The sequence below is a fragment of the Orbicella franksi genome, chromosome 12 (genome assembly GCF_964199315.1).
Source record: "Orbicella franksi chromosome 12, jaOrbFran1.1, whole genome shotgun sequence".
Classification (NCBI taxonomy): domain Eukaryota; kingdom Metazoa; phylum Cnidaria; class Anthozoa; order Scleractinia; family Merulinidae; genus Orbicella; species Orbicella franksi.
The window spans coordinates 8,309,664-8,324,479 of record NC_138156.1 but is presented as its reverse complement, the minus strand read 5'-3'; the positions used below and the strand labels follow the sequence as shown (position 1 = coordinate 8,324,479).

General features: G+C 37.7%; 1 protein-coding gene across 1 annotated transcript; it reads left to right on the top strand.

The window, feature by feature from the left end:
- Nucleotides 1–2,052: 2,052 nt before the first annotated feature.
- Nucleotides 2,053–14,723, top strand: LOC145462811 (peroxisomal sarcosine oxidase-like). The gene is made up of 9 exons (XM_081446432.1): nt 2,053–2,481; nt 2,612–2,763; nt 3,702–3,915; nt 6,061–6,190; nt 7,699–7,751; nt 8,790–8,939; nt 10,023–10,202; nt 11,404–11,479; nt 12,116–14,723. Exons 1-9 carry the CDS (start codon nt 2,371–2,373, stop codon nt 12,247–12,249), a joined length of 1,200 nt encoding a protein of 399 aa, XP_081302558.1. The 5' UTR covers nt 2,053–2,370; the 3' UTR covers nt 12,250–14,723.
- The last annotated feature ends 93 nt before the right edge of the window (nt 14,724–14,816 follow it).

Below are 14,816 nucleotides of genomic sequence, written 5' to 3'. Positions count from 1 at the left end.
ACAGAAACTCCAGCATAGACCAGCATACGTTTCAATGCATAACTTCGACAAAATACACTGGATGAAAAAGGTCTATGCTTAAAACACAAAACTTACTTAGAACAACAAGTCCCGACAATTTCAGCTCAACTGGACAAATCCTTCTCAAAATATCTTTTCTCAAAGGACTCAAAGGCAGAAATAACTCGTTTTGAGAAAACGAGCTTTGAACTTACAGTAACAGAAATGTTTGTCAAAATAGAATTTTAATACCTTAAGATTCAAATTCCGGAAAAAAAAAACAAAAATTCGATCTTTTACAGAACTTTTAGGTGTACCGCCGCCTAAAGGGGCAGACCTGTGGGCAGAGATGCTTGAATTATACAATCTGGGCATAGTTTAAGTTTTATCTAATCCCAAAAAGATGCCATTGAGAAACAGGCCGACAAATAAGAGCTATAGTACCATGGGCACCAGAGGTTTTTTCTCGCGCGCGGTGGACGGAAATACGAGGTCGCGAGAAAAACCTCTGGCACTGTTGTCGTTGAACTTTGATCAATTTTATTGGATTACATTAAAACCAATCACAGTGAGCATCTCCCACATGGACTGACACGTGAAGACATGATATATTCACGTGACATGACAGATCTGGGGCTTGTTTCTCGAAAGCCCAGGAAACTTTTCGGGCCCGAAAAACCATTTTTTGTTAATCGGTATCTAAAGACAGAGAGGTGTACACGCCTGAAACTTCTTGTACCGAATGGAACCTCTGTTTATACTAAGAATATGTGAATAAAATAGCTCTGTAGTCATAAGGATTGAGATTTTGCTACGGCTTTCCGGGTGCGAAAACTTTTCGGGACCTTCGAGAAACGGGCCCCTGGTCTGGTTTGAATTCATGGCTCCTGCGGGACTAAAAACTACGTCATACACCCGTGAAAAAGATTCCGCCTAAGTCTTCGCTGTCGCGCCGTTTATTTGACGCTAATGTTGTGCGTAATGGTGGATATTACAGCCTTGTATCTGAAAATGCTCAACAACTGAAAGTTTTCGAAAGAATCTCGACACTTTTCACTCTCGAGGACGACAATCTGTCCGTCGGGCCGCGTATTCTTTGTAAAGCCTTGGTCAAACGGCGCATGATAGTCGATGACAGCTGATGATAGTCGGTGAAAATTCGGGGAGAATCATTCAACTATCATCGACTATCATCGTGCTACCGACGGATCGAAAAATTCGAGGCGACTGTCAAAGAAGTCGCAAATTTAAACTGAGAATATTACAAAAAGAATATTGTCTGTTGGACAGGAGAAGCTACAAACGGTGAAAATACGCATTGAAAATGCTGTTCCAGCTCGTCTGGTACACCGGGCGTCTGGAGCATTGTGTAGTTCAACACAGAGTCCAGGAATTAACTGAACTGACAACGATTTCCCGAATCCCGTTGACAAAACCGCTAAAACATCGTTGCTGCGAATAAAATTCGCAATTCCATCCCTTTGCTCGGCGCTTCAAAGTTGTCAACACCGTCGAACGTTTGGAGCAACTTTTGTTATTGTCCAGATCTTGATTCTGGACTAGACAGATTTAAACAGGCTTGTCATTGGCTCGGCGCTGTCAAAGAAATCGCGCTCTGCTCCAGAGGTTCGCGGGTCACAATAGAGACATGACCAACACGGGAAACCGCGGAAGAAAAATCTCTGGCACCCAGGGTAGAGCTATAGCGACTTAAATGGCAATAAAGACGTTGTCATTGTTAGGACAATAATGACTTTGTCGAATGCTATGATTTGGGAAGTCTTGAAGATTTTACCATGACTGGTCGAAACCTTGGAAATAATTTCTTTTTCGCGTACAAGCGATAAAAGATACCTTGGTAGGAGAGGATGAAACATCGGCGTTCCTTCCTAAAATGCCTAGAATGAAACTCTGCCATCATAATAAGTTAAAGATAAAAGGGAAAACGAGCACTTCTTAATAGACCTTAATATCTGAGAGGAACCCACGAATGTCCTTTAGTCCCCCCAGCCGCCACCCACCCCTCCCCCCCTGCGCCACTCCTCTCCCTTCTTTGCTTTATCGCACTTTCATCGTAGGAATTAGAGAAAAACGAAAACAGGGACCAAGAGGGTTCCTGTCTGTGCGGTTCGTACGCCTCGTCCTTTTACAACGCCTGTTCAAGCGTACCCCCATCACGTGACTTCAAGTTCTGGTTGCGTGAAAGAAGAAAAGCCGTAAAATGGCGGCAGACTGTAGATAGATAGACTCAGTGTTGCACAGTTGCGAAATATCTGGCTTTGTTTTCAGCATTTTCTGGATGAAAGACTCTAGTGCAAAGTACATGTAACATAGCACAAGGAATTCTTCTGCCTTTTAGTAAATTTTAAAATGTCTCTACACCCGTCGTACGACGTTTGTGTGATCGGAGCTGGTGTAGTAGGAAGTTCTGCAGCTCGTTACCTCGCTTCCAGAGGGCAAAAAACTCTTTTATTGGAGCAGGTAAGTTTTAACGGCTATTCTAACATCCATCAGCAATCAGTTGCTTTTTGGATATCGTGATAGCAAGCTTAAGTTCACGTTAAGTATTCAAAGTGGACTCATTAAATGGGCAACTTTTTTTCTCGTTAAGTTTCCTCTTCCACACTGGCGAGGCAGTTCTCATGGGCAGACAAGAATCATTCGCTTCTCCTATGCTGAGGCCTATTATACTAAAATGGTTGGTGAAGCCCGTAAAATGTGGGAAGAGATTGAAACAAAAGCACAGCAGGAAATAATGATAACGTAGGTATTAATATTTAGTTAATGTACTATATAATAATTATTTGGATTATAACCAAGCATGAGATCAAGATGGCTGAATATTGGCCAAGTTCTTTTTTCGCGTGTTTATGGACAGAGGCAGAGTTGAATCCGGGGGGGGGGGGTACTCCCAGAAAAATTGGGTAGGGGTGGGCAGCCCACTTCCCAAAACCTTTACCCTATTTATGACCAAAATCTGCAATATTCCCAGCACTATTTATGACCTGACCCTTAAATCAAAACCCTGTTTCAGACCTGCGTTATAATTAGTTCCCTAGTTCAGACTAATGTTAAATCACGGTAAACATGATGTGTGAAATGCTTTTGTTGATTTTTCTTGCGACAATGATCAAAAAGTGGCTTCTTCTTAAAAACATACCCATATCAAGGCCAGAACGCAAAAACCGTACCCTATTTATGACCAAAATGGCCAAAATCAGCTAAAATTGATACCCTGTTTATGACCAAAACGGCTGAAAAACCATACCCTTTGGGGCCGCACATACCTATATCAGCCCATATAAGGGAGTACCACCCACCCACCCCACCCCTGCCCCCGGAGTTGAGGAGTTGAGGTCCATAAGCACGCAAAAAAGCACAAGGCCAATATCTAGCCATCTGTATGGTAAGTACCGGTATACATTACCCAAACTATACTTTAGTCTTTCGCTTTGTCAGCTGAACCCACTGACTCCCTAAAGTAGTCATGATTAATTAATTTGTCCTAGCAACTCTTCCACAATTCACCACCAATGATCCTCTTCAGTACTTACGCATGGGTTTGTCACTGTTGTGCCAATGGTAGAATTATTATTTTATAAAACTGCCTGAAAGCCTGAAACCAATGTTGATATAGGGCCTATTTCTGTCTGTAGAATCTGAAGACAACATTTCAATTATGAAATTATGAATAATTTCAGAAACATTGGAATGTTAACTGTGGAACAAGAACCTGGTGAAGGAATAAAAGAAATAATAAGTTCACTTGATGCTGCTGGAGAGAGTTATGAAGTTTTGTCAAGCCAGAAACTGAAGAAAAGATTTCCAGAATTAAGCTTTCCATCTTATTACACTGGATTACTAGAGCATTCAGCAGGGATTTTGAAAGCTGATAAATGCTTGAAAGTGTTACAGGTGAAATGCGACTTTCATGTTGTATAAGAATAGTTGAAAAATTCAGGTAGGAATTAGCACACAGTAATGCTATAAAGTGCGGTGGTGTTCCTTTAGTAGCCACCACGTCATCCAAGGTAACCTAACTCCAAAATCCTTTCCTTTTTCAAAATTTTTCTCACAAAAAAATCATAACATAATTATAATATAAATAATGGTAATAGGACTGAGTGGAGTCCAATTCGGTCTGTAATCATACAAGTGATTAACAAAATCGGATGATCCCAAAGCAGGAGTCCGATTTGTTAATCACAAGTATGATTACAGACTGAATTGGACGACACGATGTCCTGTTACCAATTAATCAAAACTATGACAAAATTCGAGAAACGAACAAACCATTGATTGAGCACTGAACAATTAAATGTTGTTATGAATGCTGAAAAACACACCAGTTTACTCAACAAAGTGCACCGCAACAGCACGTGCAACATGACGCGTACTGTCCAATTACAAGCATGATGCGTACATTGTCCAATTAATGCTCAAATCAGGCTGCTGATAGCCAATCATGTTCAAGAATTTTGTTATAGTTTTGATTATAATAATAACAATGGCAATAATAATACATTTACGTAGTGCTAAGATTATAAAATATTCTAAAGTGCTTTACAATGTAAGATTAAGATTTCAGTAAAAATGTAAGAAAAATGTGTCTAAAAATAATGCAATTTAAAAAAAATATTGTAAAACTATGGCATGCTATACGCTAATTTAAAAAAGTAAGTTTTTAACTTTGCTTTTAAAACAAGAACCTGGTGAAGGAATAAAAGAAAGAATTAGTTCACTTGTTCACACTGCTGGAGAATAATAATCCTTGATTAGTATTTGATATAACAGAATCTGTTTGGCTTGTCTGCTGTTTGAGTACCTTTTGAAGGAAAGTAGTATTCTTAATTTAATTTCAGCAGCTACGTTTTAGCCTTCCAACAATTCACTCTTTGCTTTTACAGAAAATAAACGAGAGATTGCACTTTGACAACTCAGCCTGTTAAATGCAAGCCCCAAAATTGGTTTTCTTTGCACTCTGCTAATTTGGAAAAATCTATTATGGATTCCCCTACTGCATAAGTTTTCAATGGATCAACTACACAGGTAGCTGACTCAAACAGCAGAAACAAAAAAGTTATGGTTAAGTTCTTAATTGATGCATGGGTTGACCAGCTGGCTAGTTACCCCTGGGAGATACTCAAGGATGAATGTATGAGAACAAGCTTCAGGGTTAATAAGACATTTAATCTATTACACCTGACTGGTAAAAAGCATTCTTGATTGGCTGATCTTAGTTATTGGCCCTCTCAGGTGTGTTTATAAATTTTACATGTATCTTGTGATGAACTGTTTTATGGATGCTGTAAGGAGTACATGTAATAAGATACTAGATAAATCACTTTTGAGAATTAAGAGAATCTATTTACTTTGGGGTGTCTGGAAAACCTGAATAGCAAATAGCGAATAGTCGCAAATAGTGAACAGCGAATAGTCCCGAATAGTGAATAGCAAATAGTACGAATAGTATGAGTAGTGTGAATAGTCTTGCATAGTGTCAAATAGTGGCGAATAGTGGCAAATTGTAACAAATAGGGTACCCAGTATCTCGCGGTCAACCTCGCAGCAATGTGGGATGGGATTTTCCCGCAAAAAAAGTACAGACGCTTATCAAGACAAAAAGTTTTGCTAAACGTAATTTCTTCTGTTTTAACCGCTGCAAAAGCATATATATGTCTTTACTAGGTTATCCTTGTGTTTTCTGTTTTCTTAATGTTGGCGATAGACAGCCCTAGCCTGAGTCCAGAGAAGAAAAGGTAATAAATTCACTGAAATTCTGTTGCTTATTTGGATAATCCATTAACACAGGATATTAGGTCTAAAGCAGTGACTATTGAGGACTATTCATCGCTGTTCGCCATTTTCGCGACTGTTCGCCACTATTCGCACTATTCGAGACTATTTGCACTATTCGGGACTATTCGCTATCCACTATTCACTATTCGCAACTATTTGCTATTTGCTATTTGGGTTTTCCAGACACCCTTTACTGTGTTACATCTATTAATTAAGAAATAGAGTATTAATTTTAGTTCTTGTTAACTGGTTAATCTACAGCAACAATTTGTTGAGTTTGGTGGTACACTGAAGGATGGTGAGGGTGCTGTTGAAGTCCATCCAGGATCTCTAGTTACAATTAAGACTGCCAAGAATTTGTTCACAGCTTCCAAGGTGATAATCACAGCAGGTAATTACCTACACTGTTAAATATTCCATCAATATTTTTCGTTGACCAAACACCGAACGGTTCATTCAATTTGCTCCTTCCATTAAATGTACCCAATGTAAATCAAGATGTTAAGGACTTCCTACTTGTGGTCTGGTCCCAGTTTCAAGCCATAGGCTAACCAGTACCAGTAGCCTGTGTTTCACTGTTCAGTGAGACACTCAACAAAAGTGCTAATTTCTACACCTGTGTGTTGGTGATTTTGTTTTGGGGGGAGGGGGAAAGGGGGATTCATATACTCCTCTCTGGGGACGATAAAAAAAGTGGGCGCGGGACAAGCAAAGACCCCGCTTGTCCTGCACCCACTTTTTCGATCGTTCCCACTGACTAAGAGCCTTGAACAGGCTACTCTCTATTTATCAAGATGAACATAGTAAATGGTTTGAACCCAGGAGTATCAGTAGTTCGTATAGTGTGATCATCCGGGTGAGGGTAGTTCTGAAAAGAACTGTTGTTGGTGACTTCCATGGACTTCCATGACGGAAACGAATCCGACAAACGGACTTCTAACAGACCGACTTAATTTGACTAACAATAGATAGACCAAAAACAGACCAATTTGACTCACAATAGACAGATTGAAACTGACCAATGACTGATGTCAAACTTTACACGAGTCTTTCAGCTAATGCCATCATGGCTAAACTGACCAATCACCTTCAACGGACCAGACTTGTAACATCATCGACTGACAAACACTATTCACTTGACTCTGAAGATGACTTCTGCTCAGTTTGTCGAAATGTCAGTCACCAGCAACAGTTCTTTTCAGAACTACCCTCACCTGGATGATCACACAAATTATACTCCAAGTTGGCTTTCCTTGCATTACTTAGCTCTTATTATCTGAGCAGGAGGTCTGTATGGGAGAATCTTGACCAAGGTTGAGAGTACAGACCGAACGCTGTGATCGAGGTCTGTACTCATGACTGAGGTCAAGATTCTCCCATACAGACTGACTAAGCTCGGTTAATAAGATGTTTATTATATGTCAAGCACAAGAAATTTAATTTGTTTAGTGTAACTGGTTTGTACTAGCCGACATTTTGCTTGCAAACGGTGATGAGCTGAACTTAATTCTGCCGAAGTCTGCTCGTCCTCTTTACTTTTCTTTTCTTTTCTTATCATACTTTTTGGCATTGCCATAAATATATATTGTTAGAAGAAAATAGTAAACATTTTTGCATTGAAGTTTGCAACTTTTTCACCGCAAAACATTACTAGTCTAGATGCCGGTCTAGATGGGAAAATCTAGACTGTTTTCAATATCGATTTCAGCCAATCAAATTCTTCAATTCGGTAGTTCCCAGTCCTTGTGAGACACAGCCATATAATAATCAACAATCTAGTAGTATTAACTAAAGTGAATAACATTAAGTTAATAAGTACACTTGGAAGTTAAATTATATGCGGTAAGTTATTAATGGTAATTAATAAATAGTATTAATATTAATCTTTTACGTTTATAGGGCCATGGACCAATAAACTGCTAAAACCTTTAGGAATTACCTTGCCTCTCAAAGTAAGAAAAACAAAATTTTGAATATGCACAAATAAAGTTGCTTTTTTGTATTTAACTTTCTACCCCATTATAACTTCCTGCCCTCAGATATGGCTGAAGCCGTAGCCAGTGGTTCAGGTTTCTCTGTGGACTATCTCTAGAGCAACATGGCAAGAATATGGCATGAATTAATAAAGTCCAGTTCCGCCTTCTCCCTGTCATGCAAGCATTGCTTGACAGAGAGAGTACCAGAACTAGTCTAGAATGAATATAAGTGAAGATTTTATTTTTTGTTCCTTGATAAATGGTTTTGTAAACTGATAACACACCACTCCAAAGAAAATACAGTCAACTCTCCACTAACAGACGCTCTCATAAGCAGACAGCTCTACATATAGACACTTCCTTATTTTACCTCCCAGTCAATCTCTGTATTTACACATTTCTGTAGGTAGACACTCTCTCGCAAGCAGATGCAGAGAGTTTTGAGAATGAAAAAAGTTAAATTTTTCTTTTGTTTATGCTAGATCTTGTAAGTGGACACCCCATGTATAATAATTGACTCCAGACAGTGAAATCTGTCTTTAATGCAACGAAAAGTTCGAGTTTCTATTTTTGTCTACACTATAAAACATGTAGTTCACACCTGCTAATTAACTCTACCATGAACGGATCCATCCTGTTTTTCCTTGGTGTCCGTTTATGGGAATAATTCTTGTCATAAGCAGACAGCTCTACTAACAGACACTTTTTCCAATTTCCCAAGAGTGTCCGCATATGAGAAAGTTGACTGTATGCAGTAAAATAACATGACTGAAATATATTTATAATGTAAATTTTTGTGCCATTTGCATGGCTTCATAAAATATTCACACCCCTTCCATTGAATATGTTTTTGGTCTGAAGTCTTGCACCCCTTCCCTTGGATATTCAAATTTAGTGGTCTTAGAAAACTTCTTTCCCCTTGGAACTTCCAATGACCTTCCTTGGGGACTGTAGTGTATGGTGTTTCATGGGACCACAAATTTACTTGCCAATTGTCTTTGTTTAAATTTTTAGCCAACAAAAGCTCCAGTTTTGTATTGGAAGACAAAACAACCTGGTACATACAGTCTGCAGAGTGGGTTTCCTACTTTCCATGACTGCACAGTTTCTGATGGCCGACTCTTATATGCAATTCCTTCATTTGAGTACCCTGATATGGTAAAGGTAAGTCCTGATCTGTCAATGTACAAATTCCCCCAACTGATCTTGATGTTATTTTAGTACTTTTGTGTTAGGAGAATTTGATCATGGGCTCCTTCTTGGTTTGTAAAAATCAAGCCTGTTAAAGGAGCTACGTAATGGTTTGCACATCTTGAATAGTTTAGCCTACATTTTTTCAAGTTCGTCATTTGTAATTGTTGTCAATCTTCTCCATCCTTAGTGATCTTTGTTCCTTAATAGTTTATTATTATCTCTTTGGTGTTTTTATATCTTAGTAAACTAGTATTTTCAGGTTTCCTTCAATTTAAAGGTTATTTTGTATGTGGCCAAAATAATTTAAAAGACTGTGACTGGACTCCTTTAACAAAGATGTTTTCTTATTCATAACTTGCATTAGTGAGGCAAATGATAAGTTACATCATTAGTATGTACATTTACCTGCCTTCCCTAAGCATTATGTGTAACTGTTGTGTATCAACAGTTCTCAATTTTCAATCTGTGAGTACCGTACATGTATGCAAATCAGTTAAACTTTTTTCACATCTGGCATACAAAATCTGCACTAAGGAACTTTAAAATATGAACTACTTTGATTCATGAAATATGACAGATCACTGTAAATGTGATCTGTTGGAGTGCTGGATGCCAGGATGTCATGGAACAGTTCTGGACATAATTTATTATTCTAATTATGAAATATTCAAAAATCAATTACAGCAAATCATTGGAACGCCAGACATTCCTAGGATAAACATGTCTCAGATAAACTGTCATTTGAATTGATCATCAAGTTACATGATTGTAGAAAAACAAGGACTGATTGGGGAAGCTATAGGAATACCTGTAGTAGCTTCTTATTTAGACCTGTATATGTTTTGAATATTGCAAGTCAAAATTAACCCTTGGACTAAACACAGAAGTCTAGAGTTTACTGATGATACCAGTTTGAAGATGTCTGTTGTTTCACTTAGCTTAATTCAAGAAAACTTTAGTTGGTTATTTTTTGGGGCTCTGTAAGTGTAAAAGTGACAAGTTAACAAGGTTGAAACTGGTCTTGGTATAATGGTTGATTGTTCTTCTTTGTAGTTTGGGCCTACAGGTGCTTGCAAACTGCCAGAAATTCGCAGGGAGATTGACCCAGATGCAAGGGACATTCACAGAGACCTTGTAGAGGTGCAGATACGAAGAACAAGCACATACCTTCGGGAACACTTTCCTCACCTGGATTATCGAGAGCCTGCTATAGTGGAAGCTTGCACTTATACAGTATGTTAAATGGTGTCGTGAAAACTAAGACCCTCAAAAACTAACACCTAAGACCTTAAGTCCCCATCTTAGTTTTCATACTATGAAAACTAAGACCTCATCTTAGTTTAACTAGGACCCCATATTAGTTTTTGGGCAACAAAAACTGATTACCCCATCTTAGACATAGACCAATGTAAACTCTGGAATTATGGATTTCACGAAATTTTAATGCTGTGTAATGGTTTGCTCGATTGGGGACTAGGGTTGTGTGACTGTTGGAACAGAATTAATACTAAGGATGTCTTCGCAAATCTTGAGATAGTGATTTCCAGCTGACAGACATTTGGCAAAGTAGTTTTGCTGAGAAATTACTGTGAATCAGATGAGTGGCTCTTGGCCTTCTTATATAAACAATAGTTTATGAGGGTCTTAGTTTTCATGATACTCTGTGTTAGATACTTCTGCCTTTGTTCTCTTCAAAAACATTTCAATGGAATCTGTTTGATTGAGCCAGTCAACTTTGTATCTAAGCCAAATGGGTGTGAAAAGATTACTCTCACTTGTAAGAAACCTTGCAGGATCTAAGAGGATCAGTCCTTATTCTTTACAGATCTTCAAAGATTTGTCAAGTTAAGAATCTTAGTAAATAGATCTAAAACTGTGATCTTGGTTAAGATCTTATCTAGCAAAAATTGTGCCAAGATCTTTACAAGAATTCATCAGGATCATCAAGGATTTGATCATAATTTTGCCAGGATCTTTGAGGATCCTTGAAAGAATGTTTACAACCTTTGCAGGATCTTTGCAAGAAGTGTGCAGTATCCAGCAAGAGTCCATGTAAATATCTTTGAAGATTCTTGCAATATTTTCACCAGGGATCCCCTAGGGCTATGGGATATGTCAACTTTACCACCCCTCAGTAATTTTGCCTAATGAGATCCTCACAGTATGCCTTTATAACCTGCTGCCTGGATTAGTCTGCGAGAGAGAGGATAGATAAAGCCACATTCTAATTCTCCAAATTGGGGGTTATGCACTGGGTTACACAATCCCCAAAACAAAGCAGTGCATTATACCTCATTCTCCAGTGAAAGCTTAGAGGACAACCGGACCAGATCATTTAAACTCAATCTTTCTCTTTTTAATGAGCTGTGATGGGTTTTAAACTGTATAACTGCATTTTAAATTGAATTGAACCTGAATTTGGTCTTTACTTTAGCTCACGCCTGATGAGAACTATGTGTTGGATAAACATCCCAAGTTTCCAAATGTTATCATTGGCGCTGGCTTTTCTGGTAAGAATAAGTTTAGGTATTATTTAAGCCTTCCATTTTGAGTCAACAAGGATTGTTTCAAACCCAGGCTTAAGCTTTGCTGCTAGTGAAGTTGTTGGTAAAAATCCTGGGAAAGAAGTCACTGACGCAAGTTACATAGTCATGGAAAATGTCCGATGAGGAGGATTAATGCTGGGTAGATACAGTGTAACTACATATAAAGGTGGCATTTAGGCAAGAAATTGGTAGTAGAACATGGTCAGTGGAATGTAATCCTTAGATATATAAATCTTTGCTTTTTGCTTTGTGGCGTAATTACACAGTAGCATGTCAATGTATATAATGAGGCATGTGTAGTGAATGGTAAATCTGAGACTAACAAGGTGGAAAGACCTACATGTTTTCTATGGATCTGAGACTCATTATTTTGGCCTTGCAAAAGAAATAAAGAATTTCAGATGGTGAGTCTCTAAATAGCTGAAATTTGACTAACTTTCTGTGGGATTACTTTTCTTGGACCATTTGCCATCCCTTATGAAGAGGAAAAGCAAGATCCACCTTAAACTCTGAATGAGTTTCAGCCTTAGTTACATTGCACAATAACTTTAGCTCTTTGGCTGTTCCTCACTCTTGTTCTTGTTCATTTGTTTTTCCCAGCTCATGGGTTTAAGCTTGGCCCAGTCAGTGGCAAGATTCTCGCGCAACTAGCCATGAATGAAACGCCGTCCTATGACATGTCGCCATTCAGGATTGCGAGATTCAAGCTAGGTCAACCCACATCATCACTTTGACATTAGGATTGGGCTTGATGAGTAATGGTGATGGTACCATGCTTGTGGTGCCTATGAAGATCACGGTGATGATGATTACCAGTAGTTTTGGTTTTGTGCAATCTGAATAGAGGACTACAAAGTTTAAAAAAGTAGTACTTTTAGTATAATAGTATAGTAAAATAGTATAGTTAAATTTTATGCAAACTGATTAGAACTCAACATAATCATACTGCTAACATTGTGATAATTTTTCAAAAAAATTTTATAGGTCTAAAATATTATATTTGTTTATAATTTTTGCCTTTATTTAAATTACTGGTTATTACATGTTCAATGTATTTACAACTTTGCAGTGGAGTAATATTACTTGGTTCAGGTTAAATCAATCAATCAATCAATCAATCAATCAACCATAGTTAATAGAGGGGAATGGTTATGAAATGCAACAAAGTTCTTTGTTGTATGTTTTTGTTCTCTTTTTTGGTCTTGACCGTGCACAAAACACAATAGTTGTTTACTCCATACTGAGGAACTAACCAATAGAAATGTGTTGGTTACATAATTCATGCATAGTGTATGAGCACAAAACAAAAGATTGTGCACAGTCGTGGACCTCCAACATAAATCTTGGCATCTTTGTTTGCTTCTTTGATGTTTGCTGGGCTTCATAACCAGTCCCCTCTATTAACTATGAATCAACCAACCAACCAACCAACCACTGAATCAATCAATCAATCAATCAATCAATCAATCAATCAATCAATCAATCAATCAATCAATCAATCAATCAATCAATCAATCAGTCAATCAGTCAATCAGTCAATCAGTCAATCAGTCAGTCAGTTCCTATAACAGCCATGTTCTTCATCCATACCACAGATCTATATATTTATTTTTATTTTACTTTTGAACAACCAGCAAAAATATTAATTTTACTTGGGTTGATATAAAATGCACTATGAAATCCTTGGGCAGTGGAAATTTCACTATTACAACATCTAAAATTTCCTGTAAAGCAACAATAATTATTGCATTTTAATAAGCTAAAAGCTTGAAATTTTACATAGGGTCAGGGTTAGCTTTTATATTTGGTTTCACTTCATGGGAACTTTGGAAAATAGTTTTCCATTTTAGTAGAGATTTGTTCTGTTGAACTTACTGCAGTCGTCAGTCTGGTGGATTCTCATGTGAGTAACTATTTAACTCTTGTGATTTCATGAGAGCTTCAAGCTCCTTGTCGATATTTTAATTCAAAGCCAATTAAGGAACTAATGAGAATTACTGTTTTTGCATACCACATAATAATCATAGTTCGTTATAAAACGGTTTTTGTCAATGGTTTTATTTGCTTGGTAATACTTTTTGGCCTTGATGTAATTGTGCACATGCTTTAAGAGCCTACATAGCCAGCCACAACGTTATTCTAATGAAATAGAATATGATCATGCACATCAAATCATCATAGGTGTGCAACGTGTGGGGAAATGTTGTCCCAAAGCTACAGAACTATAAACAGACCATCTACATAATTTGAACTTAATGTCATATGAAATGTACCTAATTTAGGATCAAAGTTTTTGTAACAATGGTTTGTGCAATAGGTCAAGGTTGTGTGGTTGTGCACCATTTGAAATTGCAGACTTTATATTACACATTACACATGAATGCAAAAGGGCAGTATGGACAAGAAGGGGTTGGGCATGCCACAACCAGGTTTCATCTCAATACCCTCTAGTCTGAAACATCTCGCCTCATAATTCCTGCCTGATTCTGAGGGGAAACAGAGTGCCAGCAGTCTAGATCCAAAGAAGAGCTCTAATCCTTTTGGGGTAAAAGAACTAACTTTCAAATTAAAGGGATAAAATTTTCTCTTCCGGTACTTTTTCTGCATATTTCGTGTGAGTCTGGATTTGGCCCTTTTGTGACTAATAGTAAATGTTTAATTGATATCAATCAATCAATAATCTGGAATGTGCATGTCTCAGTAGACAGATTCTTTCCCCTCTGCAACATGCATTGAGACATCTAAGACCAGCCTTGGTCAATGCCGATGCTCAGGGCTGTTAGTAGCTAGTGCCAGGTGAACTGAGGCACTAAAATGTTCTAATAAATTTATTCATTTCAAGTTCCTGTAAGAGAGGCTATGCATAAAATGAAGATAAATCGATCAATAAAAAATTATATAAAGGAAGCGTTTTTTTTTTTATATTGCTTCAGTAAGAATTTGAGTCTGGCTATGGCCTTGCAATACATATGTCCTATGCCAACCTAAATAAACCCCAATTTGATAGATGAACAATTTTGCAAGGTGGTGACGTCTTGTTGACCTAACAAAATGGCAAACTGAAAAAAGTCAACAGAAAAATAAAAAACTTGAAAATGGTAAAACTCAAGTAAATACTGAATACAAATGGTCTCATACTGTTGTACGAAATAAATTTATGAACATCAGCAGCTGTCGTTCCAGCATAAATTTTGTTTCCTTTTTCCAAAATTTATTTTTCCATTATTTTTATTCGACCTGCTGGGTTAGTACTTGGTGTAAGACTACGTATAATGTCCCGAGATACACCCACACATTTGCT